At 40.9% G+C, this 23590-nt stretch overlaps 1 protein-coding gene across 1 annotated transcript; it reads left to right on the top strand.

The window, feature by feature from the left end:
• Window positions 1–239: 239 nt before the first annotated feature.
• On the top strand, window positions 240–23136 carry LOC115362613 (N-terminal EF-hand calcium-binding protein 1-like). Its single transcript, XM_030056595.1, has 12 exons — window positions 240–495; window positions 4092–4116; window positions 11972–12080; window positions 13098–13123; window positions 13441–13538; window positions 17588–17846; window positions 18087–18166; window positions 19771–19824; window positions 20050–20162; window positions 20568–20645; window positions 20879–20970; window positions 21782–23136. The coding sequence occupies exons 1-12, from the start codon at window positions 379–381 to the stop codon at window positions 21808–21810; spliced, it is 1080 nt and encodes a 359-aa protein (XP_029912455.1). The 5' UTR covers window positions 240–378; the 3' UTR covers window positions 21811–23136.
• The last annotated feature ends 454 nt before the right edge of the window (window positions 23137–23590 follow it).

Below are 23590 nucleotides of genomic sequence, written 5' to 3'. Positions count from 1 at the left end.
GTCACTCCCACATGCAGCAACACTCTTTATTATTCCTGAAACTTTTACAGGGTTATGATAATGTAATGGATTGCTCAGGTAGCAGGCTGTGCTCATCGGTACGCTCACCAGCAGATGGTGCATTCCTCTGGATTTTATGAATAGCTCCTGGCTGCTGACGGAGTCCGCGTAGAGGCGGAGTTTCTCCTCCTGTCAAGTCAATTCGCCTCTCGGTTAGCGCGCAGCGGGCGGCAGGCAGCAGGCTGGTCCATCCCACGGACACCGGAGCCACTGGATCACAGGAGCACCAACCCACCCGCACCGAAGGACACTCTCTCCACGACGCGGACAGGCTCTTCCACAAGGCATTCATTGCATCGAAAAATAAGAGTTGGCACCATGCTAGCCTGCACAGAGATGATTACCATGTGTCTTCAATCTGCCAAGCACGAACACTTGAGAAAGCAGCAGGAGCTTGACCAGAACCAAAATCAAGGCATCTCTATTTTCCAGGACGTGAGTAGCACCTGCGTTTTCTGTGTTTGAGGGTCATTGTGGCTCCCTGAAAAGCTTATTAATTGCTTTAAAATGCATTGCTTAATTGGTTTTATGCATGCATGATTGATTCAAACCATAATTAAGACATGTTTGGCTTATGTTTGGGGGGTGTCGTCAGATGCAGCCTATAAAATCCAGTGCAATTCACTGTCCTTCAGCCTACTCTTTATGAATGGTTCCTATCGAGTAACCGCACGTCAGCTCCCATCTATACAGTATGTGCTGATATACCAGCTACTCTTATGTAAGAGAGGTGAGAGGGCTTGCTCATTAGTGCGTGAATAACACACAAGGTGCCTTACACTGTAGTTTTTACACAGGAGTGCACTGGATTCTGGTGTTTTGGTTTGATTTTCCCTTAATAAAATATAGCTGTTAATTGTTGGCTGTGTACCAATTTTCATGTGGTAATTAGAATGAAAACAGTATCTATGTATGTATGCACACACACACACACACACACATATGTCGATCAAACATGAAGTACAATTCATTTCTCGTGTGAGGCATAACAGACTCTCTCTGTTTTCTATCTGAAAGATAGAAAACAGAAACATTTATTAAAAATAGAAGCGTCTTAAATTTTTCATGATCTAATCAGGGTTTTGCTTGCAGAGCTCACTGTGGGTTGGGTTTACATGCACAGCAAGGAACGCGCCACAACTCCAGGCACTTATATTCTGTGCAGTTAGTTTTCTTTTGCTAGAGTATAGGCTAAATTATTTAAAGGAGCTGTGATACTTAATTCCCCCAACATAAAAGCAGTTCTAGCAGTTCAGGCTTGCTAGAGGACAATACTGCATGTAGGCTACATTCAATACTGTGCATTGTAATGTATTTTATCTTGCTTTTGGAGCCTGTGTGGCTGTGTTACTTCAGATTTGCTGAGGATGTTCTAGAAAATACCATCTTGTGTATTGGAAGCATAATTTTGTTACCTTAGACTTTCTAACATCTGACTGTGAATGAATTTACCCAATATCCTCGAGGCAGATTACTAGGCAGCAAAGGGAACATTACACTGCAGTAAAGTGCACATTTGGCTTAAATGCAGTTAGCATCCATTCTCTGACTCAAGCCCAGTGTGCTGCATAATCTCCAAACTACCATCTCTTGGTGGGAACCTATTACAGTGGCTTATGGATGTCATTTTGTATGTAATAGCAATGGAAATGAAATTTCTATGCACAAGACAGAGAGCACCTGTCACTGTAAGGTATATTACCAAACTTTACCACCATAATTTGACTTCTCATTCGAGCTGGAAACAAATAATTTGTATCTACATCTCCCAAGGGTTTGGCGGAACAAAAATGACACATGTTGTCACTGCTTAATCAACACTTTTGAATCTGGGTTTCATTGATTAATTCCCCTTTTCTACACTTCTTCATCCCTCTGCCTTCCCACCAATAAATCATGCTGGTGCACACTCTCATACTCCCTCACATTTGCTCTGTATTTTACAGAGAATCGCGCCTCATTTATGCTTGTCTTCCTCTCCATGGGCTCATTACAGCTTAGTTATACTCGCTGTAAGCTTTTTTGTTTAACTAGTATGTTTCTCTCTCTCTCGCTCTCCCTCTCTCTCTCTCTCTCTCCCTCTCGCTCTCCCTCTCCTTCTCTCTCTCTCGCTCTCCTTCGGTCTTTAGCAAAAGGCTTCTAGTCTCTGTTGATGCAATTAATCAGGTTGGAGGACTCATTGTTTGGTTTAATAGATTTCACAGTTCTGCCAAGGCTGTTTGTTTTGTATTTCCAAATGTACTTCACTGTCTCCGAGTTGCATCTTGCTATTGTTACTGAGATTAAGATAATAATTTGCCCAATGAAGATGATATAAAAACAGGCCTGAGTACAGTATGTTGTGCACAGCTGAGATACTCTGCAGTTTGAAGGAGCTGGAGATGTTCCCCGAGCTCATTTACTCTGCTGCAGATTTATCGGGTTCAGTGGAGTCAGCGTGACATGTTAGCAGGCCCCAGGGCTTGGCTGAGGCGGAAATTACAATAGCATCGCGCATCCATGTAGCTAATAATGCTTTTAGAATTTCTTGATCATTGCAGCTTCATGACAGCATCTCTATCTGCTCCACATACATCCCATTTAACGGCACAATGGATGAATAAAGGCTACTAAATGTGCTCCTTAGAGGCTTACCAGTCAGGTTGCCTCAGAGCCGGTGTTTATTACCGTCAATTTGTTTCCCTGAGTTTATGGAGCGGTTCCCTGCAGGCTTTCTCTGAGTTGCCTCAGACAGGATGCTGACACCAGCAGTTCTGCAATTTCTGGAGAACTGATGATACTGCGATGATAGCTCCTTGAAGCCACTTGACATGGTGGCCTCCGGGGTTCATGTGATCACCTGTCTGGCAGCGTACAGCATCCAAAAGTGATTGTTCCTGCTTGTCAGCTCAAAAATGATAAGTGTACTCTGAAATGGGCCAGGAGGGCTGAATGCCTCCCAAATCCATGTGAATGTCATTGCAATTGTGGTTATTGTGTACAACTACAAGTGTTCTTTAATATTTTTCTTGATCTGTAGATTTTCTACAAGGCTCACCACGGGGTGCTCTCTTCAGCCGATCTGGCTTGAATGAAGGTGTAATGTTGTTTTTAAAATGGGATGCTAGCAGAGCGTGTTGAGGATTTCACACCCCAGTGTGCCTGAAATGTGACAGCTATGGATCTGTGTGCACCGCTCCACACTGATAGTACAGTGAGTGAGTCAGCCAGCCACTGGACGCTCTCTGGGACTGATGGGGTGCACACAGGGTGGTTTTACTGGCGATGGTCACGAGGTGAATGAGGTGCCACTCTCACCTCCTGCACAATACCTCACACTCTGCAAATGGATCTGACTGCAGGGTGCTTTGGTGTTACACGACTGTTGAGAATGAAGATGATAATTAGGTGATTTTATTATGCCATTTTTATACCACATCTTAATTAATTCCGCTTTTTGCAGCTTTTGCAAATTTTACACCGCATCCTTAGGAAACAGTCTTTAAGGAGAATGATAACTTCAGTGTTTTCTGCTCAAAAAAAAAAAAAAAAAAAAAAAAAAAAATAAAAGAACGCTAGAAGCTATCATTCCAATCACTAACTTTCTCTTCTAATCTGCTTCCTGGCACACATAAATGTCAGCGAATCATTTCCTGAGGAGGTGTCAAGTCTCTTGGTTATTGAAATACGGAAATTATAGCTTCTAGTAATGCTCCCCTGTGCACAGAAAGACAGTAAAATGCCAAAAACATTCATTTGTACAGATGGATTGCCCCTCATTTGTGCTCACATAAAGGTTAAGGAGACTTCCCGGTTGGCAGGTGGTTTTTTTTTTTGTTTGAGAGTCTCATTGCATCTCTGACTGATATTTGGACACACTTTGTTCTCTATGCCACCACACACGTTCCCCTCACAGCAAGATATTTTTGTAAATGCTTCAAACTTTAAACAGTGCTGATATTTTATTTAATCTTCTTTGTGTTTTTGCCATTTAAGCAGGCTAACTAAACCTCAAAACCTGAACATGATCTCCTTTTTTTGTCTTGTTTCAGATATTCCGCCGGGCAGACAAAAATGGTGAGTAAATGAAATAATATGCAAATAATGGGATTATACGACTAATTAGAATTCATTTTAAATCTCTTTGAAGGAGTTGTTGCACACAGAAATGAGATGCACCAGTTAAATGGGGGCAACAACTGATGGCTGCTCAGCTTCTGCCTGACTTGACTTGGATTAACGCACTGTATGAAATAAATATTGCATGTCTCTATTTTATTTTGTGTTGTTGTGAACCATGTCGAGGATCTAAACTTTCTGAAATAGCAGATTTGACAGAATGAATTCCTGTAGTGCAGCCGCTTCTTATGCAAGGTTTACAAAAACAGTGTCTGACCTTTATGGACACTAAATGAACCACACAATGTTTACAACACAATTACAGCATTTGTAACATGTACATTTACAGCACTGCATGTAATTAGGAGTGACCTTATCAGAAATGTGACTTTGGATTGTAGCTTCTCCTTTGCTGCTCACTACAAAAACATGTGAGACCCTACATATTTTCTTGCTGCTGCACTGCTCTGGCACTGTGACATTTTCATGAGGTGCAGGGATGGTTTCTCCTCGCCTGGGCGTATTTAGTATTTTGATGATGCACCATGCACAGAGGTGGGAGAAGAGGTGCAGTAGTAGGTGTACTCCTAGCAGCGCATTGCAATTTTGGCACCATGGATGACGTTGATTTGTGCCTGCCAGCCTACTTTAACCAGGTCAGCGGCATGGCACACCTAGGTTGTGTGATATTTTTGGTGTAGGCGTTTCCAGCTGCACATTTCTGAAATCACAAAAGCCTGGTTTATGTGTCGTGCTCGTCTGTTTTGCTTTGATGTGAGTGTCCCAAGATGGAAGAAAAATCATGATGTTGTTCATGCATTCTAACTCGCATGTAGCTGTAATTAAATGATCATATGAACAAAACTGCTGTTCGCCATGGTGCATGAAGAATTTTCTTTTACTTATTTTATTCATCCTATATTTAGCCAGGAAGGTCCCACTGCGATGCGAGATGTCTTCTTGTATCTCAGAATAATGAAATCATTTCCATATTATACATATCCTTGTCCAAGAACTCAGTGATGAGTTAACCACACTGTGTTTAAGGGTGTGTAAATTTGTTTCAGAGTTGGAATAGGTGTCATATGATGAGGAAAGCTGGACTTTTTCCATATAGCTACAATACCTGGCTTTGACACATTTGTTTGTCACGACTACTGTGAAAAGAAAAAAAAAACATTCTTTTTTTTGTTCATTATTAATTTATTCATACATTCATTTACAAAAAAAGGTTGTAAGAAAGGGGGAGGAAGTGGTTTACAGCATTACCTTATGTGCTCTCTCTCTCTCTCTGTCTCTCTCTCTCTCACTCTCTCTCTCTGTCTCTCTCTCTCTCTCTCTCTCTCTCTCTGAGCACTGATTATGTTTTCCTTAAACAGAAGGAGGCGAAAGTGATTGGTTCATTCAGTACCAACATCTAACACACCCACTGATAATATATTCCTCTCAACCACACCGTGTTCCCAAATGCGCCAGACACATCTTGCCACGGGAACCCCAAAATGGCGCCATCACGCCCCCCTGCACACTGGAAATGTAAACTGTGGAAACTGCAGCCGAAGGAAAATATGCTCTTCGACTAAAACGCCTGAACATAGACTCATGATGTTATAGATCCCTTGTAAACGGATGCAGTATTTCTCCTCTACAAATGTGGCCAGTCTTATATTTGGTTTCCATTACCTTGATGAATTTGTACTCGGGGGAGTTATTGTGAATCTTTCCCCAAAAACTCCTGGGGAAACACAGAGAATTCAGCTCTAAGAAATAGTGCTGACAAGCCGCCATTTGTATTTGTTCTTTATTATTTATTCATGCTCGCATTCCAGTGTAATGGAACGTACAAAGCAATAAGGGCAATGATTAATACATGTGGTGTGTCTATGAAACATTCACTGCAATCCTGGTTTCCTCAGGATTGCAGCGAAGACGTGTGTGGAACAAGAGCGGTACGAATGATGCAACGTGAGCCTACATGAGCAGAGGTTGTTCGAGGTGGCCCACAGTTCTCTCACATATTTAGATGCAAAAAAAAAATCCTTTGCCTCATGTCTCTGTCAAATAAGTGCGGCAATTAAAATGTTCTTTTTCTTCTGGGCTTTTGTAAAGAAAGTGATTCATAAATTCTTCTTTCCCTATAGTTGTGTCTCCAGTCAGGCGATTACTTTTTGAATTAAAGGGAAAAATAATAGCTGAAAGGCTGTTTCTCCAGAAAGCACTACAGGGATGGGTAATGTACCAGCTGTGACTAAACTCAGGTTACTTTATTAGGAATAAAAAAGATAAATGATCACTGCCTTTCAAGCAGCTGAGCCTTCATATCACAAATGCTATCACGCTGGTCTTTATTGCCTGCATTGAAGTGAAGCCTCAAGTAAAGTAACCGATCATGATGTTTTTGTCTCCGCACACCAGCTCCACGCACGCAGAACATCAAAGCTTTTGTTTGTCACCCTTTGTTGAGGAAAAAACAAGCCATAAAGGAAGAGGAGAGCTCGTGTGCATGTTTGTGGTAGTTATCTTCAGTTTGCAGCAAAGCCCTCCATGCTTCTCAACTAACTTACAGAGTCGCGCACCCCAGAGGAAAGTGCCTCCTTACAAGCATCAGTGAGTGGGCTGCCATGATATGCCTGGAGCACTGCGGATTTACCACATAATGAGAGCTGGCTACCTTCCACAACAGTCTATCCCACCACGCTATTGTAATGAGGAATTTACATTTTTTTGAAAGCACTAGATCCTGAGAGCTTTTACCCACCAGCGTTGTGCACCGTGATCACAATTAATCTGGAATGCATTTACGCTGCAGCAAACGGTGTTAAAACCATTAAGATCTGTGCGCTCCGTTCAGTTGTAATGAGATGAAACCGGTCATGCGTGTAGCACTAGAACATAAATTTTCATTGCAACGTTGATTCATTGTCAGGAAATGATAATGGCACACTTAATCAGAAGTCTTTTGTATGAAGCTCCATCAGCGAGGAGTAGATTTTAAGTGTTATGTGTAGAAGGGTGAAAGACTTTTCTTAGGAAGACTTTTCAAAAGAAATTGACAAAAGTGTCTTGATTTCAGCTGAATTCTTCATACAGGCAATAAATAAATAGATATATGTTTCTCATTGCCATTGACAAGTTTCTCAGTAACTGCTTTGTTTCTGTGATACTTGAAATAAATCCAAGCCATGAAGCAAATAGACTCTAGTACTGGACGACTCAATTAATTTAGATATATTCACTTATTTTATTATTGTGTTGTTATTTTGAAGCAGATTTGTACTCACAAAACATAGTGAAAGTGAAGAAACTGTTTAAATCTCTGATTTGAGTTGGCAACTGATATATGAGAGGTTGAAGTATGATATTGCAATTTCTTACTAAGTTTACTTACAGTCATTTAATAGATACTGTGTTCAATAATATTGCACCAGAGTGGGCTGTAGTTTATACGCACTCATATACAAAATTGTTACAGCACTGGATGGAAGAGAGCATCTGAAACTAATATCAGTAGTTTGTTTCTGAGATGCAGACATTCAGCCATGATTCTTGGTGAAAACATTTTTGGCAGTGTATGGAAAATGTCTTCATAGTTCTGTTGGTCCAAACGTTTTTGGCACCAAGAAACTGGGGCGCTGTGTACAAAGTGCTGCCATTTTTAATCTGTAATAAAATGAAAGAAAGAGATAAATAACTTCAACTTGAAACAGACTTTCTATAAGACTTGATCCACTTTGCTCTCTCTGAAGAGCAATTTAAAGGAATCAAAATGTGTGGGACCCATCACCAGAATTTTACCCTCAAAAGGGATTTTATTGCACATTAGAAACAGCCACTTTTTCTGACTCAACAAACAAGACTGTAACCAGAAATCTATTTTTGTGCGGTTGGTGTGTTTTTTTCCCCCTGTAATCTCAATAAGATGTGCATGCTTATCAGACCTTTCATTGACCTGGAACCTGGCGGACACACACGCTGTTTGATCATGCTATTCCTACCACCTGTATTTCCTCTGAAACCATTTCATTCCTATGAATTATTGATTGCACAGTGTTGCTCAGGACTCCCATCTTTGGCCTTCAAGGAACTGAGTTCCTTGAAAGACACTGACTTAGTGCTGAGGTAAAGATGGCTTTCATTTGGGTCGCCTATTCAGCCTGAAGTGGGAATCTTCTTGCAAGTTAGCCTCCTTGTGTCTGTCCTGAAGGAACAGTCTGTCATCAATCTGAGTAGAACTTGAAATATTGACTTGTCGGTCACAAAGCATCTGGATTGATGATTGGCAAATGTGCATATCCTGTAATTAAAACTCATCGTCTGACAGCTGGAAATTGACCGTGGCCACCTGCTCTTTGCGTCATGCAGGAAATCAGTATCACATTATCTAGCGAGAGGAATGAATGCATATGATTTTGTCTCATGGCAAAAGAGGCTTATTGATGATTCACATACCCACATCACATCCTGACACATGCTGCAAGAACAGAACCGCACCTCAAAGTGCAAAGAGACAGCAGTAGAAGCCATCTGATAAAATATTTGACAGTATATATCACTGCATGTGTAAACTAAATCTCCAGAGTGTGTGTGCATTGGAGCAGAATGGCACACAGCTGTGGAGGAGATGTAGGGAGAGTTGAGTCGTGTATTGATCCACTGTGACATGAGCAATTAAACTGAATAAGATCCGTGAAATGAATAATGAGCATCACACAACATGGACATAACTCCTGCATCTGAAAACCAGCATAATAATAATAATAATACTCCACAAAGTGTTACGCGCACACTGTTAAGAACCTGAAGCTCTCAAAAAATGTCAAGATGCTCATCAGGTTTCCTTCCCAGTTTAGAGATTTAAGTTTCTGGTGACCAGCATCACTAACACCCTCAAACGGGAATGAAAACATTTTCCAGTCTAATTGAGAAAGTGCTAGAGAAGAAGAGAAGATGTTTTTTTTTTTTTTTTGTTAATGGAGCAACTGAACGCCTAATGAAGTGGCATATCGCTGTTATGGGTTGAAAGCCTTGTGTCTCCAAAATGTCAGCGTTTCTGGAGTTAAGAAAAACAGCCTTCCTTGTTTTTAGCTCGAATGCATTTTTCAGCGTATCCAATGTGCTTTTAAAGGGTTTCATAAGCCCAAGGGTTGGCGAGCTTTCTCAATCCACAGAGGGCCATCCATCACAATAATTACATCAATGCAACGTGAACACACGTAGCTACTGAATGTATGTATGCAGTGCAGGGCAGCAAATGATGGTTAATTAAATTTTTAATTAATCTACTGATTTTTTTTTTTGATTAAGTAATTAATCATTTAGCCTATAAAGGGTCGAACAGTGCTCATGGGGAGTTATCAGAGCCCGAAGTGATGTCTTCATATTGCTTCCATAGTTAGCCCAGAAGCCAAAAGTGTTAGGACCCGATTCTTTTGTTGAATGCCCAAGGACAGACCGGAGTCAATCTTCAGCTCTCAGATATAATATTTATTTGGTCACATGTAAAGCAAAGCAGCGCTGGTCTCAGTGTGACAGAGCTCTCGCAGGATCTCAGTCAGAATGAGTGTCGATATCAGGAAATGATACACATTTATGTTCTTGGGCTTGGGCCTGCCCCGTACATAGGTTGGACTTAAAACGCAACCGAGAGTAATTGGCCAGTTACCGGACATGGACAGGCCAACCACTGTCCATGCCTTGATCTCGGAATGTGTGATGCTATGTGTATGTATGTTGATTGGGCGTGTATCTAATGCAATAGACCTAACAAATAAGATAGAGAAAATATGTCTGGTTCCAGCTTTGTTTACCTTCTGCTAACAGTCAAGCTGTTCTGAATAACACAAGAAGCATTGAACTTGAACATACATTGGATACTGCAAGAGACATGAACTATAAGGCCAATTATAACAAAAGTAAGTTAGTAAGTAAAGTAACTAAGCAGAAAATGAGTTAGTCTTAGCGTCTTAGTGATCTTCAGAAGCTGTTGGGATTTTTACTTAATTAATGACTACAACAATTAATCAATTATCAAAATCAAAATTTTTTGGCATTTTAGTGCAAATACAGAATTATATATGTAATTTGCTGTCCCTATGATCCTTTTAATGTCAGTTTACACTTGATATGAAATCACAAAGTCCTAATATCATACGGTGCCAGTTTACTGTGGCACCACGTGAGTTATAATATGTCTCTGTACCAAAGCCACCAAAGCAAATTCCTGCACACTCTGGATAATTGACAAAGCTGAAGCAAAAATAAATATATGATGAATATTGCTATTGAAAACTAGCTAATACTGTATACAGAGTCGCAGCTGTTCCTCCACTGCATTGCTTATTATTGAGAAACCACAATTGCATTATGTGCAGTCTAAACGTCATTGTAACTTATTATATGCTGGGGAGTAATTGGGTGTGAAACTAAACAAAGCAAGTATGACACCAAAGACTGGGAAACAAGTCAAAAACACAACAGATTGTGTTTACTCCCGGCAGTTTGCAGATAGAAACATAGTCGTCAGTGCCTGGAAGTTTGAGGAAAGAGTTACGAGTCTTTGTCTCCTCCATTAGCTTCTGCACTGGGGTATAACTTAACCAGACTACAACACCTCAGTAAACACATTTTGTCATCTTAAGGCCACGATCTGTATGTAATGATCAGCAATTTGTGGACAAAGTCACTCTAAAACACTGGCAAACAATCTGAAGCAAATCTCTCAAATCTATGGAAATTCACGAATGTGTCATTTTACTAATAATAAGCCTTCACTGCAAATGCATCACACCCACAGCCATCCATTTTGTTAGATGGCACCAAATCAAAATTGTTCCAACACAAACCAACAGATGAGACAATTTACCAGGCCTGGATCAGGCCTATCAGTCTGAGCTCTGTCGCCTGGCGGGGATCTCAGAGCTGGGTCTCAAAGGGTTTCTGCTGCTTGCAGAGCAAAGCTGGACAGATCGGGCTGAGATCTCATTATCGTCTAAAGTCAGCCTGTTAGTGTGCCCTGGCGACTAAAACTAGTCCCGAGTCCCCGCTCACATTTTCCTCAGGACCCTGCAGGCCCAGAGGCATGGAGTCCCAGACTTTGCTTATCAGAGGCGTACTGCTCTTGGTTTCTGTAGACGAGCTCCCGCGGCTTTGTGTTTGTTCTCTGAGCCGCTGCAGACCACAGGGTGCCTCTGTTATGACTGCAGGTTGATTGATATGAGAACTGTCTTTATGTGACAATTATCTACTTTATCAGAGAGAAAAAAAATGGAAGGGAAATTCAAAGGGTGGGTAAATTATTTGCAGTGTCTTTTTTTTAATGGAAAATGTGTCCAAATCTTCCTAATAGCAATATGGCCTCCTGTTTTAAAATATTAGGTTATAGGTTAGTATTTTATGAACAAGAGCAGAGTTTGGATTTTCAAATTTATAACATCATTAACCAGTTCACAGTCATTGTTCTGCATTCATGAAGCTTGATCAAAAAGGAAATGACTGTCATTTCCTCTCAGTTTTTTGGGAAAGACTTAAATCGTCCAGGCAGTTTTTTCCCCTTTGATAGAGGTTTTAACATTAATGAGAAAGATTTTCTGACCATGCTGATTGAGGTTAAGCATTTTTAATTTGCAGCAGTGCCTCTGAGCTCATCACTGGAATTAATTTGGTGTGTGAATACAGCAGATAGGAGCTAAGAGATTGACAGAGCCACCTTGTTCCATTACCTTGAGCATTGGGCAAACTCTTGATAAAAGTCATAAAGCCTTTAAATCTCAGCAAGGTGTAATTTTCTTGGATCTGTCTCTCACCCCTTGTGCAGATGATGGAAAGCTGTCCTTGGAGGAGTTCCAGTCGTACTTTGCTGACGGTATCCTCAACGATGAGCAGATGCAGGAGCTGTATCACTCCATTGACAGGCAGCAAACGGAGTAAGCTCATCTGCCTTTGGCATGTCCTCCAACTCTGCTGCCATCTGTGGCCCCTCCTGCTGTCCTCCTGCCTGGCAGGGAAAAGTCTATACCTAACTTCAAAGGAGATGCACCAGTATTTCATAGGCAGCACTGAGCCCAGAGTTAAAGTCCTGACTTACAAGGAGAGCTAACAGCAGTCTGCTGCTTACTGTCCCAAAAAAAGATTTAGAAATATGTAAATATGTCTCTTCCATCAGATTACAGTTTAACCTGATGATGACTGGTGGCCCTGAATAGGAATGAATGAATAGGGAATTGAAAATGGATGGATGGATCGTTTATTGAACAGAACTTTGTTAATATAGCAATATATGAGCACAAATGTGATGACACAGGTGTGAGATATTGCTGTGTAGTTGGCATCTCAGCAGTCAGCTGTTACAGCTAGTGTGCAATGATTACCTACACATGTGTATAAACTGAGGAAGTTTCTTCTCATTAATGTCAATACATGTTAAAAAACAGGAGCCTTGCCAGAGCAATAAAGTAGCATGCCATGATGGCCAGTAAGCAACCAATAAAACACTGCTGTCTGTGCATTATGGGTATTATTATCAGCATGGTTGGAACCAGACTGAAACCAGCCACTGTGTAAGCTAACATAAATCACAATGATCTAATCAAATCCAAGTAACTGAAATAACACATGTCCAATGCACAAGTCATATCCATTATCATCCAGTATACAGTAAATTCTCTTTCATGCTGCCTCAGTACCAAATGGAGGCGAGTACATCCATAAAGCTCTGGTAAAAGAAGACGTACTGATGTCTGTCTTGGCCAGTCTAGATTACCAGTAGACCACTTACACTCCAAATTTTAACGAGCTCATTAAATTGCCCATGTGAAATCTTTAATAAATCATAGAAACGGCTACCCTTTATGGATCTGTAAGATTACTCTCCATTAACATATTAACATATTTTTCTATTAACATGTTGTCTTCTTCCTCTTTGCTGACCTCCTCTCTCTCAGCAACCTCGACACAGAAAAGCTCACAGGTAATTTTCTTGAATTAAGATTCCTGAATGTTTTGCTGTCAACCTGACTCAAAACTTGATCTAAGTTGTCCTGTTGCCCTTGGTTTTGTGCTTTTGTTGGCTTCAGTTGTCAGTTAAGGGTCTTAACTCAAACCTACAGTAAGCATGCCCCCAGTTTTATTGTTACTAATCACTAATTATTTACACTGATTGCATTGATTTATTTCTACTGTCAGAATTAATTTCTCTGCTGTCATGTGTTAAATTCTGATCAGTGAGCAGATCAGTCACATAGCCTGTTGAAACTGCTTTGCAAATCTTTATACTTTGACCTACAGAGTACTTTACTCCACACCTGGGAGAATACGTCAATGTTTTGTCTGCACTGGAAAAGCTGAACGTCGCTGTCCTAAAGGCCATGGACAAAACTAAAGAGGTAGGTGGCCGTGCACCTCACCTTTGCACCATCTGTCATCTTTAACACCCTGCACACTCCTCGTGCCAACCTGCTGCTAAATTTTGGATTTCAAGACAGAATTTAAACGTAGCAAGGCAGCAGCAAGCTATTATCCACTGAAATAGCATTCAGGACATTTCTAAGCGTCTATTATCCCCCCCCAAAGGATTTGGCCAGACTTTTGTTTGTGCTTCAGCTGTCACTTTGAAAGTGTCTCAGAGGCCCTTAGAGACCCCTCAGCTGTGACAGAGATATGAAAGAAAGGGAAGTGGCTCCACATGAGCGGCTCTGCCTGCTCCTGCCCTGCTTCTGCTCACTGACACTACATTTGGAGACAGGCGTTCACAGAACCTTACTTCTTATAATGGCCCTGTCCAACAAGAAACCGTGACTTCATGTCAGCTCTCTGTGCTTGTTGGTGTGGTATGTCAATTGCGTCATTGCCACAGAAGGAAAAGATGAAGTAAGACAGATTCTGTGTCCTTTTAAACCAAAAGTTGAAATGTTTGGTTGATGAATGAGTGATCACTGCCTAAGCCTGCATAGATTGGATATAAATATGTTGTGGCCAGTGCCTAGTGGTCAAGCTAAGTGTAAGCAGCATGTATATTATGCATCCAAGATGTTACACTCTTATAGCTGCTGAGGCGCTCGCAGGGACTTGTAAACACTGGTAATGAGACTCTGTACAACTATACTGTTGTGCACAATGTTTTTCACTTTTGACCATAACAAACTTGACCCAGCATACATTTGAAGGACTGTGACATGCAGTATATGGCCAACTTCAGCATCAACCTACACGAGCACAAAGTTTTTTACAATATCATCTAATAACAGGACAAAAAAAAAAAAAAAAAAAAAAAACACATTAAAACAGTTTGGAAACTGTCTTGAAGTGATATCAGAAGGCTAGCCAGCAGCTATGGACAATCATGGATATTGTCTCAATTTTAATGGCATTATAAGACAGGTGTTGGCAGTATTTGTTGGCACCTGTTAGCCGTAGTATAAACATTTTGTATAAGACCCCCAAATACATGCACAAAATACCATGGACCCCATTTGAGAGGCTTTTGTCCTAAAGAATCTGCTCTGAGAAAATTTTGATTGTTAGTTGTAGAGATAACAAAAGCTTGTATCACCAAATTATGATAAAAAAAGCATCACTATAAATACCAATAAAAATTGCCATCCGTATACATTTCTTTGTTGCTCTATCTTCCAGAAAATGTCACAGAAGTTACATTAATTAATTACTTCCCCATTTGCTGGGAACTGCCAGTGTCCCTCTCAGAGATCCCTGTCATCCCTGAATGTAGTAATATGCACATTCCTGCACACAAACTCTTGTTTTATCACCTTCAGGTGGGACCCAGTGGGTCATCATTTTCTCGACTTGTACAGCCACAAATCTGTACATTGTTGTCCCCAGCATTTCCTGACAACCTGACACAGCATCTCATTAACGCCACGGGCTCAGATTATGAAACACGTTAATTAGAGCGTTGGAAATCCTGTTTTGCAGCTTCGTTAAGCAGAACCTTATAACAGTATACATGTATATTCCATTAGATGTAGAGAGGATTAAAGAGGGTACCCCTGACATGCACGGTGCATGAAAAGATTGGTCTGAAGACTTGCCGAGGCTTTAATCAAATTGCTTTGAGCACGCCGTCGAGATCAACATCAAAGAACTTCCGCTAAGACATAATCGATAGCTCAGCTCACTTCTCATCGATCCGTCCTAACCCCTCACATTAAGACAACTGGCAGGTAGCTGTTTCTTTTTTGGCAAGAGAATCAGGTGTAGACTGGGAATGGATGGAAGCCGGAATATGGATACAGACTCGTAATGAGATTGTTTTTTGTGGTATGCAGCAAATTCTCCCCTTTGATGCCGTTGCTGTGCAGGAAGTGGGCCTTAGTGATGTGTGTGACTATGTCTGTGAGTTCTCATGGGTGTTTTTGTCAGTCTGTACACATACACACACACACAGAAAGAGAGAGAGGGAGAGAGGGAAAGAGAGAGAGAGAGAGAGAGAGGGAGAGAGACATTTATTGAACACAGAGTGATATGACAGTAACCAGGGCTGACATAAGCCCCCTGGCTGTCTGACTGACCTGACGTCAGCTCTGTCCTCTAGAAACAGTCCAGCAGCATCACAAAGACACAGCTGTTTTTGCCAGCTACTGTTATCTCTGCTCCTGTTCCGTTTGTTTACCTCTTTCTGTTCCCCTCCATATCTTATAGTCTCTCAGCCTCAGTCTACTTTTTTTTGTTTTATCATTTGCTGTATATCTATATTCTCTAACATTGTTTTCCCATCTGCTTCGTTTTCTCCTTCACTCCCTTTTTCTCAGCCTTTTTTCTTCTCTGTATTGCTCTTTTCTTCCCCCCATCTCATGCATTTTTCATATTACCATTAGTCAACCAAAAGGCTCTCTTTGCCCCAAAGAGGCAGTTGCACCTTTCACCATGCTGAGATCAGCCTGACTTACTCAAGGCTTAACCTCGGCTGTTGCTAAATCAAAGACAAGCTGATCCTAGACCAGTGCTCAGAGGCCATAAGCACCCCTCTTTATGGCTACAGGAAAAAATATGGGTAACATTTTTATATAGACTGTGGTATGTAAAGCCTGCAGAAGAGAAACAGAAAAATACATTTATCCATGAAAGAAACAACAGAGCAGAATGTATTTTTCTGTTGCTGTGGCGCCTCAAGATAAAAAAGAATACATCAACTCTGGTGTTGCAGCTCCTCTTTCTTGAAGAGAAAAGGAGGAGAAATGAGAAACAGACTAAGGTTCATTACTCATGAAGTGCAGTGTGTGTGAAGGGAGAACGCATAGGAACAGGAGGATTCCTATAAAACGATCTCGTTGGTTGTCATTTTTCAAATCACCCATCCAATATGTCCTGCTGTCAATTTCTCTGAACTCTATTTTGCTGCACCACAGGGTGGGGATGGTTGGGGGTGGGGAGTCATTTTCCGCAAAAATGAAGCTGGCAAAGTTGTGTTCATCTGGAAGAACACAGCAACAACAGCAGCAACAGCCGGTGTACTGAGGATTACTGATCCACATCTCCAAAAGATTAATTTTTCAAATGGTGCCAGACATCCATGCATCATCATGATACAATCACTTTCCACCTTTCATGAATAGTCAACAACAGAGCATTTTCACCACGCATGCAGCGTGTACTCATGAATGCCTGGCAGAAAATCAACAAAATGACATTCTTGACCCGTTGTGCAGATGACTGAGGGTGCATGCAAGCATGTCTGGAGTGGTTTATTCAAATTCTGGAGCAGATACTGCTTTAGCTAATTTAGAAGCAGGTGAGAAAATTGACATTTAGACTCAGGTGGCACCAAGTAACCACATGGAGATGCCTGAAAATGCAAGTCTTGGTTTTGTACCAAGCACTTTGTTTGGAGTGAGAGTGCAATCTGAACCAGTGCTATTAAACAACCGCAAAACACAATATAAAGGTATACGGAGATGTGTTTAGGAGTTTTAGGGGATATCTGATAGCCAGCATTTACCCTTGCTTAGAGTGCATAATAAAATAAACACAACCCATAGTCTAGACAGATAATCCTATTCAGCTACTTCTTTGTACTGCTGATATCAATACCAAAGAAAGAGAAATTCACATATTAAGATAAAGTACAGACAAGCCAGTGAGACTTGGACATTGTCAGCATTGGAATCTGATTCATTTTGACTCCCATGGCTGCCAAAATCTCTGAGCGTGTAGGAGAACAGGTTGCCAAAACTGTCCAATAAACAAGCTACTTGGGCTTTTGTTTCCAATCTCTTGTAATTGGATAATGTGAACCTAAATAAACCTGATGTAAAAATGCAACAAACTTATTCCTCATTATAAGAAAACAAACTGTAGCACCTTAACATCCATAGACCAGGTCTATTTCTTAGGTCATGTGAGTAATAATAAAGATAATATTGTTTTTTTCCCCATTTGTTGATTCCTTAATGTTTTCTCCGGCTCTGCCATCCAGGAATATCAGGGCTCCTCGGTGCTGGGTCAGTTTGTGACCCGCTTTTTGCTGAGGGAGACCTCCACTCAGCTGCAGTCCCTCCAGTCGTCACTAGACTGCGCTATGGAGGCCGTGGACGAGCAGAGCTGCAGGGGACAGAGGATACTGCAGAAGCCCGAGGATCTGCCCATCCAGAGGGTGGCCAAGCGCCCCAGCCGACGCATCCAGAAGAACATGTGTCTCTCCCCTACGGACCCTTACTCTGGCATGCTCACCACAGGTAAACACTCACACTCTTTCAGGATCGGTGGTGTTAAAATAAAATCAGTGTGAAAAAGAAGTGACTGAAGATTCTCCAGAAGTGATACCAGAAGCAGTTTTTAGCTGTCAATGGACTCAAGAGAACAATTGGTGCAGTGCAAAAAACAAAAAACAAAAGCACTATTCTGAAATACCGCCAACCAGGCATTCTGTGTTGTGATGTGATGTGATGTGCTGATGTTGTTGTTTCCTGGGTCAGGGGTCAGCGTGGAGCCAGACAACCACTGGAGCTCCCAGATCAACCGGCTGCAGCAGCTCATAGACAAACTGGAGTGTGAGGTTTGTAACGGGTTTGGTTGCTTTTGGCAGCATGAGGCTACTGGGACTCTGTGTAATTTGTAATAATAACTTCAACGCCAATGCTGGGCGAACATAATACAGAGTAACAGATGCCAGTTACTAGGCACTTTTATTTAAAGTGTGTGTCACTGTATCAGTATGGATGGCATCGCAATCAAGGGCTGGAACTGGAGAAAGTGAGGCGCACAAGGCTCAAAGCATTGCAGATATTGGAGGAATGCCATCATGAATGCTGATTTAAGACATGTTGGCCTGTATAATATGGCAGGACCCTAATTGGAATGGAAGCTTTTAAACTGGCAGCATCGCTGGCATGCTGCACTGTCATGTTGGTATACTGGGTTTGTTCCTGTCTGAACCACCCACATGTGCATCCATGGTACTGCATTTCATGAGGGCAGATGCCTGCCAAAAATTTTCCCTCAGGAGACAGAGCTGCTCTTTGCAAATATCAGGTGTACTTACATAGGCTCGGTTGTTATGGACAGAAATGTCAAGCAAACCCTAGGAGTCCTACTTTCTGTTTGCAGATATCCCTTTTCAGATGTCTTGCAGATACTTTCTGTTTGCAGAAATACCGAGCATATCCGTAAGGGATCCCGCATGGCATCAGATGGGATGATTTGTACAAAGTGCATGAGGATTGAGCCCCACACTGTACATGCCATACTGTGTTATAGATAGGCCTACTTATCATTATGCATAAGGGATAAGTGTCTGAGTGTGTATTGAGCTTCACTCAGACTGGACACTGAGCAGAGGTTTTATTGACGTGTTGTACAGCATCATGTCAATAAAACCTCACAGTGGATACAGACGCAGTTGTTGTAAGGATACATGCGATTGATATATTGATTTTTTCCCCCCAAAAAGATTAATTAATCGTTTCATCTTTAAAAATAAAACAAAATAATATCAAAAATTCATCACAAGTTACCGGAGCCAAAATGTGTTTTCATTTTATAAGGATAAGAAACAGTGAAAAGTCAGAAACTGTACCCATTTTTACTTGATCAGTTACTGAAATGATGATCAAAATTCATACCGATTTTTGTGTCAATCAGCTGATCAGCTGAAAAACTGTTTCACCACTAGTATCAACATATCAGTGCTACACAGAGAGAAAAGATATTCTGCTCTCATGTTACCTGCCATAGGTGAAATATCTTTCTAGGTGTTTTAAACGCCTCGGGGCTCTGCTCTGGGATTAATGTTGTCTTTAATCCGCAAGCATTACAATTTAAAGCAACACTGATCTAAAAATTTTTGAGGCGTTTTTTTAAGATCGGAGATTGGAGCTTAGCAGGAAAACATAACGAGCCTGCTGCCTAATGTGTTAATTATTTCATTTTCTTATCTTTGCCATGCAGAGGGAAGAACACAAATAGCCGCCCTGCTCAGGGCTGCGTCGAGGCTGTTGGAGGGTTAATACGAAAATGGCGATCTCTTCCTTGTGAAAGTCAATGCTTTGTGACAGGCTGTAACTAGAGGCCATACTTTTCCAGGATTTGGTTCAGGCAGTTCTGCAGTTTGACGCTTGTTCTGCTCATGACTGACTAAAATATTCATGTCTCCATTTTCAGAGCCCACATCTTGAACCTCTCAAAGAGGACACATTAGCAGGCACATATAAATCGGTGAGTCCAACTTGTGCAAAATATAGATACTCTCCTATGCTATGATAGTGTTCATATCTTTGTTATGTCATGTGTTGTTGTGTTGTGTGATTTACACAGACATTGGAAACCTGGAAATTGCTCTAATAAAGGCACAGAACATCGACAATAATCCTGATCCATCTGATCCATCCCTGTTATTTCTAGACCGGGCGATCACATTTGTTTTCTCTCCTCCCTCTGCAGAACATTCTTCTGGTCCAGAGGCAAATGTCTGTGAAGGAGAGGGAGGTGGAGGATTTTCAAGAAGCTCTGAAGATCTACACAGATGCCACGAGCAGCCAGCCAAACAACCTGCAGTATGTCTGACTCTCTGCCTGAGAGGCTTTTTGTCTGATTCAGCAGGGTTTCCAAAGGCCGAGGAATTTCAGGGTGTTTTGAAAAGCCTGTTCTGGACAGGGGAAAGCCAGGGAGTGTAGTGAATCCCTGGGACAAATCTTGGAATATCAAAGAATTTCATCAGCCTCAATTAAGACCTCAGTGTCTGTTTAAAATTTTGGTAAAGGAAAAAGAATAGATTATTTCATGTTCATATAGAAATCATGGGAATTAAACATTTTATGGAAAAGTCGTTGAATTTTACATATGAAACAGACTGGGAACACTGTTTAAGATATGACTATTAAATCACCTCTGTTTTACCGAACATCAGTCACACCCTCCCTAACATCCCGTCTCACTCTCCCACCTCCCGTCTCTCTTAGCATATCAATCCAGAACCTGCCTGACAGATCGTGCTTCATCATGTACGAGTTCTGGCAGGATCGCCTGTCCTGGATGAGGTAGGGCCACAGAACTTCACGACACATCACAATATAAAATTGATAGTTTTTTTTTTTTTTTCTATAAGAGCTAAAAACCTGCCTAGGAACTCTGGCCACCTTGTAGAAATTAGATTCTCATGCCAGAATTTGCTTGGCACGCTGAGCTGCTCCAGGCCGCTTTTTCAGTCGTCATCAGCTTGTTGAGAAGGAACTGAGCGTCTCGTCTGTTTCATCGCCCTCTCTCTCCTCAGCTACCTGCAGTCGCCCATCAGTAAGACCTTCCAGCGCTGCATTATCGACTCGCTGGAGGAGCCAGAGATGGTCTCCACCATGCTCCTCCCAGGTACGAGCCAAATTCAGCATATGCCAAAAACCTACTCAGTTGTACAGAAAACATCTTATTTCTCTTCTCGTTCTTCTTCTTCCTCTTTTTCTTTTTTTCCTGATGAATCGATGACTCTGTTTTCTGTTGAACTTTTCTCAGATGGCGATAAATGCTTCCTGAAATACTACAGTTTATGTTGTGTTCCAGTTAGTGAGTTGCTTTATATACATAGGATTTTTTAGTTGTTCAAAGGACTACATAGCAAATGAACTAAAGCTATAAAAATCTTTCTAATTCAGACGCTTTATGGGTGAAATGTCTCTTTTGCAACTATTTAGAGTGAATTCCAGCCTTTTGTGAAATTAATACTCCAGTGTTTTGGGCAAATTACCTTTTTTTCCAACTTACCCAGAATGAGACAAGATGTTCAGTACCATTTTCACCTCTATACGTCCTGTGGTTTGTTTCCTATGGGTAGAATTTCTTGTTAGCTTAGCGTAAAGACTTGAAGTCTATGGGAGTCGTTAGCGTAACAATGGCAAAGTGAAAAAATAAACCATACAGCAACTCCGAAGCTGTCTTATTGAAGCTGTCTGTGGATCACTGTGATAGACAGAAGGATAAATGTGTCCAGAAGCTATAGTTTCACCATCTAACTTTTCTTAAAACGACTCTCAGTTTTAAAAAACATTCTGAAACATTGGCATATTCCTTTAAGGATGAATATTGAGTGATGCTGCTCTGTCTCTGCCCGTGGTCAATATTTCTCTGTCTGGCTCGAGCATAGAGCATGAAACATTGATCCTTAATTGTTCTTTTCCCTTTGCAGCCTCTTGGTGGATTATGAACAACAACTGACAGGGCAAAGCTGCTGCCGCTCAACACAGCTGAAGTAGGAGGAAGAGGGGGTTGTGTTATTGTATTTATTTGTTTGTTTCTAATGGTTCCTTTGACCTTCACTTTTTCCTCATGGCATGACCGGGATCGTTTCTGCAAAACTACGCTGCGCTGTTCCAAAAAAGAGAAAAATCCTATATAACTCAGACTGCTTAGCTGAGTCAGTCACCAAACAAAACAATAAAAAAAAATCTTGGGGAGAAACAACTGAGATGATGCAATATTTTTTGTGTTATTGGACTTACTGTGCCATTGTTAATTTCACAATATTGGCACATTTCTTACGAATCATTTACTCTTTCTGATTTGTAAATAGAGAGGCAGCGAAAACAGAAAAAAAAAAATGAAAAAGGTACTTGCATGATTTCTAACTTCTCAGTGCTAGTTTATTTCAGTCAGTCAAGACTACATCTTAGGATAGATGAATAGCGTCACCCGTGCCACAAAAATAGAAACACATGATCAACCATCACTCATTCTTCAGTACAGACAAAAAAAACAAAAAAAACAAAACAGAAATAGCGGTAGGGTTAACCTGCATTTCCCCTCGTTCTCTCAGTGGTGTTGTGCAATGTCGTCTCCTTCAAAGCTTTGCAACCAGGCATCTTTATGCTGATGGATTAGGTGGCTGTTAGGTAGAATGTAGATAATGAATGGTTTTGGTCCACACCTAAACTGTTACCATACGTGTATGACTCCTGCACTTTAGTTAAATATGAACCATGGACCTAATAGTTTGAACTGAAGATATTTATCGTAGATTCTCTTCTGAAACGTCGGGAGTCACCCTGTACTGTAAACGTCCAGCTGTTTTAATCCTGTCAAGAACAAAACACACTGCACTGGAGTGTGGTGAAGCTTTAGCGGACTATTAGGATCAAGCAAATAATCGTGCGGACTGACGGTACTGTTATTGTAGAGATTAAATGAAAACCTTCAAAGCCATTATTTTGCATTCACAGCGTCTATTCACAAGAGTTGTTTTGTGGTACACACGAATAGAGGTTTATACTTTGTGTACAAAAATTAAGCAAAAACTGTTATACATAATGATATTAGAAAGAGAGTCTATTATAAAGAGTTGTACCGCAGGTGGGGAAGAGGGAATTGTTGTAAATGTAAATGTGCAATAGGATATTGAGCTTTGACTGTTGTGATATGGGGGAGGAATGAATGTGTCCACGTTCTCCTTTGTGAGTGTTCATCGTTTCTTTTATGGAGAATATACAGTTGTTATGTGGATGCTATGTTTATTTTCTGGCATGAAATAAAATTCATGACATGATTGTTTCTGCATAAGTTCTCCATTTTCTCCAGTGTAACGGCAAGTTGTTAGATTGGGGGAAAAAATATATTGTACACTGACGAGACTGTAATTATCAACTGCCTCAAACTGTGAATGTTTTTTTTTTTTTTTTTGATGAGTTATTCTTATTAAATTAAACACAGCAACACAGATAAAACATATTAATCACAGAATTTGGCACCAGCAGAGAAAAAGCCATATAAAGGCCATATGTACCAGACATGCCCATATCTGCTTCAGAGCATACACATAAATGGTCAAATTATAGCTCTGTCATGACAGAGGAGATAGAAGGAGTGAAAAGTTGACAACCTTTATATGTGAATAAGGTATAGTAGGGACACACTGCGTATATACGTTATAATTATCAGCAGGGGTGAATAATGGGTTCTCTTTGAGTCTGAAGCTTTTTAAAATTGGATGTCAGCCGCGAGC

The sequence above is a fragment of the Myripristis murdjan genome, chromosome 7 (genome assembly GCF_902150065.1).
Source record: "Myripristis murdjan chromosome 7, fMyrMur1.1, whole genome shotgun sequence".
Taxonomy (NCBI): domain Eukaryota; kingdom Metazoa; phylum Chordata; class Actinopteri; order Holocentriformes; family Holocentridae; genus Myripristis; species Myripristis murdjan.
The sequence above is the reverse complement of the archived record's forward strand: the minus strand, read 5'-3'. Positions and strand labels throughout refer to the sequence as shown.